We start from the raw sequence: 6275 nt of genomic DNA, 5'->3' as shown, positions 1-6275 counted from the left end.
GGACACTTCCAGGGATCCAGCTTCTCTGGGAAATGTGTTCCTGTGCCTCACCATCCTCACAGTAAAGATTCTTTTTCCTAATATCTAATCTAAATCTAGGTTTTTTTCAGTTTGAAGCCATTCCTTCTTGTTCTGTCACTACCCACCCACCAGACAAAAAATACATAAACATGTTTATATTCATGTGTATATCTATATATATATATGTATATGTCTTGCCTGAGGAGTAAACATCCATCACCATTAACCTTCCTGTTTTTCCATTTAACCCAGCTCTGCTTTTCCAAGTTCTTTTGTCTGTCTTGTGCATCTGAACGTGGTCCTGAATAAAGCCTCATTGAGACTCATCCCCAGAAAATAAAGAGTCCAGTTTGTGACAGCCTGTTTTAAATCAATCGTGTGCAACATCCCATTGTCCCAGCTGAGTAACACACCTGGAAACTGGAGTGCTTCCACCTGTCCTGCACCATGAGAGGACACACAACCTGGTGGCTGTCACCAAGCATAGCACAGGATCTGCCTCCTGCCATGGCCCCCACCTCGGTGGAACTTTTGTATCTTTACACTTAATTGTGTCTTTTTTTTTTTCATTCTAAACTTTTTACCCTGATCGTTGCCTCTGTTTAATTAGCAGATCAATTAACCAACGTCTCTGTTCAACGTTGACCTCTCCCAGCAGCAACGCCTTCAGAACAGCACGAAGCAGGCACCGTGTTTGCTTTTACTTTTAAGAACATTGCCTTTACAAAGAAATGCTGTGAAATGAATTTTTCTTCAAATCCCAATAAACCCCAGTAAAATCCCAGAGATTCCCCGAGGCGCTGTGAACAATGCACCCGTGAGAAGATCTCTGGGAACAGCGTGTTCTGCCATGGTTAGAACAAAACACAGCCCTAAAGTCTGACATGCTTTGCTGTTCTCATCAAATTTTGGCTGTTCTGTGGTTGATCCCACCCCAGCTGTGGTGTCTGCTCAGGGGTGCTGCCTCTGAAGCGTTGGCACTGCCACTGTGAGCCTTGAGGTTCCTCAAACCCAGCAAAGTGTCCTGCAGAGGTCACTGAACCATAAATTGTCCTGGCCTGGAAGGGACCCACCAGGATCATGGAAAAAACCTGCACAGAACCGCTCCAAAATCCCACCACGTGCCTGAGAGTGTTGTCCAAACTCATCTTGAGCTGTGGTAGACTTGGTGCTGTGACCACTGCCCCAGGACAGGTTCAGCCCATCCTCTGTGGGTCCTAGCACCCATTCTAACCCTCCTGACACAACTTTATGCCTTTCCCTTTGTGGTCAGCAGAGGCTGACCCAGCTCAGGACACCACAACATGGGTTTTACCTCCAGGCTTCCTGCTCCAAGCCATTACAGATTTGTCCAGCATTGCTGTTTTTAAATATGCCATTGTAAAGGTTTTTTACTGAGACATTGAAAGGATTTCTTAGAACAGCTCTGCAGTCATTTGTGGAGGCTTTTGACATTCATCAAACACCCGGTGTCCTGCTGCAGCTCTGCCCTGGTGGCAGTCAGACTGCCTCCAAACCAGAAGCAGTGCTCCCTGATTCAGTGACACCCTGCCCTGCCCTGAGCAGACACCTGTGCTCAAGGAGCTCTGCTGAAGGGATGCTCAGCTTGCCAATTCTGATGTCCCAAGAGGACAGAAAGCCCACACAACAACAAACTGTTCATTGCAGGTGTTGGGGCTCGGCTCAGGAACCGGGAGCCAGGGGAGTGTGGGCAGAGCCTGGGGCACTCCCGTGGGGGAGGACAGGATGTCCAGGCTGGCACAGCACCAGCTCCCACCCACACAGCACTGAGCTCCTCAGCATTCAAATGCTTCCACCAGCACAGCACAGATCTTGGTGTTCCTTACAAGCCACACTACCAAAAGCAGCTGGTGTTACTTGAGTCACACCCTGCTGTCCCATCCGTGTAAAATCCCCTGGGCTCCCCCTGAAGCCAGTCACCAGCTCAGACCATTACTGAGCTCCCTCTGCATCCCCTTCCACAGGTGAGCCCATGTCATCATTCCTGAAAAGGGCATTTCTCTTTTCACTCTCCCTTTTCCCTCTCCACACACCCAGCACAGCCATGGTTAACTCATCAGCCCCTGCACCAAAAATACTTCAGAGGGAACTTCCCTTTTGCCAGGGCTTCTACAGCACACAGGAAACTGCTCTGTGACAGCTCAGCAGCATTTCCACTCGGGGCACAGCTGGAACAAAGCATATTCAGATTTCCATTAAGTACATCTGAAATTACTACTTGCTTAGTGTCATTAAGCTCGACAAAAAAAACAAATCCACCCCGTAACTGATGAGATCTACACTTCCCACCCCACTTTTGGAGCTCAAGGGCTGCAGGAGCACTGACACCCTGTTACCCCAGCCTGTGACAGAGATGCAGGATCACCCTTCTGCTGTTTCTCCACTAATCCCAAAATAAGGGCAGTTGCTGGGCAACCCAGAGCTGTTTCAAAGCCTCCCGACTCGGGAGCATCCCGTTGCATATCCCTGCTTACATAACACCCACAGCTGCACAACATCTGCAGGCGGGCACTGAGCTGCAGCCAGGTATCAGAGCACTTACACAACCCCAGGAAAACCATGGCTGAGGGATTAGCTACAATCACCAGGCATGTGGAAGCCTTGCATAAGGCAGTTTTGCAACTCCTTTGTCTGTGGAAACTACATAATTACTGTTTATTAGAGAGCTGGAGTCAGGCAATGTCATGAATGGCTGTTCATGTAACTTGGGACACAAACTTTTATGGATGCAACAGCTTTATTGGAATGAACAAGTAAGTGCAGGGAACATTTGGAAGCAACAACCTGCTGGCTCAGTTACCACCTCGCAGGCGCAGGACAAGGTGCAGAGTCGATTCCTTTTGGATGTTGTAGTCAGACAGGGTACGGCCATCTTCCAGCTGCTTGCCAGCAAAGATCAGCCTCTGCTGGTCTGGGGGAATGCCCTCCTTGTCTTGGATCTTGGCCTTGACATTCTCAATGGTGTCACTGGGCTCGACTTCCAGAGTGATAGTCTTGCCAGTCAGCGTCTTGACAAAGATCTGCATCCCACCCCTGAGGCGCAGCACGAGGTGCAGGGTGGATTCCTTCTGGATGTTGTAGTCAGACAGGGTACGGCCATCTTCCAGCTGCTTGCCAGCAAAGATCAACCTCTGCTGGTCAGGAGGGATGCCCTCCTTGTCCTGGATCTTGGCCTTGACATTCTCAATGGTGTCACTAGGCTCGACCTCAAGGGTGATGGTCTTGCCTGTCAGGGTCTTCACAAAGATCTGCATTCCACCTCGCAGGCGCAGCACCAAGTGCAGGGTGGATTCTTTCTGGATGTTGTAGTCAGACAGGGTACGGCCATCTTCCAGCTGCTTGCCAGCAAAGATCAGCCTCTGCTGGTCAGGAGGGATTCCTTCCTTGTCCTGGATCTTGGCCTTGACATTCTCAATGGTGTCACTGGGCTCGACCTCAAGGGTGATGGTCTTGCCCGTCAGAGTCTTGACGAAGATCTGCATTTCTCCCTGGAGGAAAAACACGCCGTGCTTTAGCGACAGTTCCCATTCCCCGCACGCAGAGCGGCGCCGTCCGTGACGTCACAGCGCAGGCCCCGCCCACGGAGGGGCGGAGCCTCCACCGGCTTCCCCTTCCCGCCCGAAGCGCGCGCCCGCCACCATCTTGGAACAGCGCTGCGCCTGCGCCGCCGCCATTTTGCCGGTGGCCGCTCGCCCTTCCCCGCCACCGCCGCGCGGTGCTGCCGTTGAAGGGGAAGGCAACGTCCCAGCCCTGCCCCCGCCATCACTGCCTGCCATCGCCCCCAGCCGCATCTCCTCAGCGCGCACACCCCTCCCTCCCGCACGTCCAGCCCGTATCTAGGCCCTCTCCCCACCGAGATCTCACCGCAGCACTGTTCAGTAAAGCCCACACCACAAACCTCACCCAGGCCCGACTGCGCCACGCATCCCCCCGCTCGGTGCTTATATGGCCCCTGGGGCCCCGCCCCCGCGTTCGGATCACTCCGCTGCGCACTACTTTCCTCGCGCCGCGCGCCTCCGCTCTCCTGCGTGGGCCCGGGGGCAGCGCGGCCAGGCGGGCGGAGGGATCGGTGCCGCGCGCGGGTGCGCTGAGGCTGCGGCGCGCGGGACGGCGAGCGGCGAGAAAACCCGGCCTGGAGCCGGCGGAGCGGGGCCGTGGCTGGCCCGTCTCAGTGACCCCAGATTGGAGACGCAGCGGTTGTAAAAGTTTTGTATAGAAGTTTTTTATTATGTTCAAGGGTTTAAACCCTGCAGTTATGCCCTGGTTTGAAAAACACCTCCTTGATTTCCACGCCGGGGCAGGGCGAGGGTCGTGAGGGGGGTCCTGAGGGAAGGAGCTCGTTGCTTGATGCCGAGGGACGCCTCGAGTGTTATTTCTGTGTGAGAGGCCTCTGCATGTGGTGGAACAGGTTTGTCGCAGAGGCTCGGTGCCATCGTCCCTGGGATGAGGGACAGGGCAGAGAAGGGGTCTGGCTGCTGTGGTGATTCTGGGCCAAGGATGGAGCAGCCTGGAAGGACAGGGAGCACCCCAGGAAAAGGGGGGTGCAGGGGGCTCCTGCCTGGGGATGGAGATCAGGGAGCCTGGAGAGGGGATGTGAGGGACAAAGAAAGGCCTGGTGGATAAAGAGATCAATTCCTGCAGATGGTCTGCCTGAGAGATAATCTGTGTGTGTATGTGCACACATAAAGTGTGCATCTGAGCTGTAATGGAGATTGTAACTCGGGGGTAAAATCAGAAATAATAGTAATAATTATGCCTAATTCTTATTCTGTTCTCAAGGAGCACCTTCTGTGCTGCACTCTGACAGCCAGCTCCACTCCAGCACCGTCCTACTCAAACTGCACAGCAATTCCAGGCAACAGCTTTGTCTGCAAGATTCGGGCAGTGCCATTTGGTTTGATCCTCCTACAAAATCCTGCATTTGGCAGCCCAAGGAAAAGGGAAGGGACACCGATGACACCCAGGAAAAGAGCAGAGCTCCAGCAACAGCTTTGTGGCTTGAGGAAAAGTGCCTGTGTCTGCCTGACACATGGAGCTCTGAGGAGTTCTTTGATCTCTGGTGCTTTGTGTTTGTATTAACACTCACTGTAGTGATAATAATCTTAAACATTCAGGTAGTTTAGATAGAAAAAACCACCCCACAGAAGTCTTTTGGTTACTCCTCAATGCTCACTGGCTGTGTGCACTGGTAGTGTAGAAATATCAAAAATTGGAAAATCCTTCCAGGTTTAGGTCTCTTCTCAGCAGAAAGTGAACAAGAATGTTAAGCTTGTTCTTTTAGTTACAAGGTGAGCACTTAGGACTGGTCAGAAAATCATCAAAAAGGCACATGGGGAAGTATTTTGTGACAAAAAGTGTATTACTATAAATTGTCTCTTACATTCACATGCAGGGCACATTCCAGAAACACAACCAGGGAGTAATTTACAACAGGGATCTTCACACTTGCCAGCACTGTAGCCAAACATTGGCTCAAAATAACAACTGGAAGTAAGGTGAGTAAATAAACAGCACAAGGAGCTTTTCAGCTGCTGTGGCAGGAAATGTCACTTTGCATTTGTCACCCCTTCTGCATTTTGGGGTTTGGTGCTTTGTCCTTTTTGGGCCTCCTTGGTGCACAGATGGGACACTAAAGCTGTGTGTGTTTGCACAGGCCTGAGGACAACCAGAAGGAAAAAAAAAAATCCAAAATTTTATGCCAGTGGGAAGTGCCATTGTGGGACACAATGACTCTGCATACAACATCACCAAAACGTGGGTGAAAGAGCAGTACTTTGCCTGTATAAAACACCACCAAAGAGTGGGTAAAAAAGCAGTACAGTAATTTCACGAATACAAGCCGCACCAATTTGACCAAAATTTTGGTGGAAACCCGGAAGTGCGGCTAATATTCCGGGGCGGCTAATCTATTAACAAAATTCTAAAAGCTGCCAACACGGAAGTGAGAGCCCGCGGCAGCCCCAAGCCAAGCTGGAGCCCGGCCGGCCCCGGCTGAGGTGGGAAAGCCTGGCAGAGGCGGGGCCAGCAGTGTGGGGGGCGGGCGGCAGAGCCTGAGCCAGCAGGGCGGGGGAGCCCGGGAGAACTGGGGCTAGCAGTGCAGGGGAGCATGGCAGAAGCAGGAAGGCCGGCGGGTGGGGCTGCCTGGCAGCGGGGGAAGCCCAGCAGAATCGGGGCCAGCAGCGTGGGGGAGCCCGGCGGTGCGGGGGCCTGCAGTGCTGGCCAGGGCGAGGAAA

At 52.6% G+C, this 6275-nt stretch overlaps 1 protein-coding gene across 3 annotated transcripts; it reads right to left on the bottom strand.

Moving 5' to 3' along the window:
* Nucleotides 1-2760: 2760 nt before the first annotated feature.
* Nucleotides 2761-4024, bottom strand: UBB (ubiquitin B). 3 transcript variants are annotated; one of them, XM_033076178.1, is made up of 2 exons: nt 3946-4024; nt 2761-3530 (listed from the first exon to the last, which is right to left on the bottom strand). In XM_033076178.1, the coding sequence occupies exon 2, from the start codon at nt 3522-3524 to the stop codon at nt 2835-2837; it is 690 nt and encodes a 229-aa protein (XP_032932069.1). In that variant the 5' UTR covers nt 3525-3530; nt 3946-4024; the 3' UTR covers nt 2761-2834. The 3 variants fall into 3 exon arrangements, with proteins under 3 accessions (XP_032932069.1, XP_032932073.1, XP_032932070.1); XM_033076182.1 differs by having other exon boundaries at nt 3907-4009; XM_033076179.2 differs by lacking the exon at nt 3946-4024 and adding an exon at nt 3896-3918.
* Nucleotides 4025-6275: the final 2251 nt, after the last annotated feature.

This window comes from Catharus ustulatus, chromosome 18 (genome assembly GCF_009819885.2).
Source record: "Catharus ustulatus isolate bCatUst1 chromosome 18, bCatUst1.pri.v2, whole genome shotgun sequence".
Classification (NCBI taxonomy): Eukaryota; Metazoa; Chordata; class Aves; order Passeriformes; family Turdidae; genus Catharus; species Catharus ustulatus.
The sequence above is the reverse complement of the archived record's forward strand: the minus strand, read 5'-3'. Positions and strand labels throughout refer to the sequence as shown.

Excerpts from the sequence above, each read along its gene's own strand:
- UBB (XM_033076178.1), bottom strand. The coding sequence starts at position 3,524 with ATGCAGATCTTCGTCAAGACTCTGACGGGCAAGACCATCACCCTTGAG.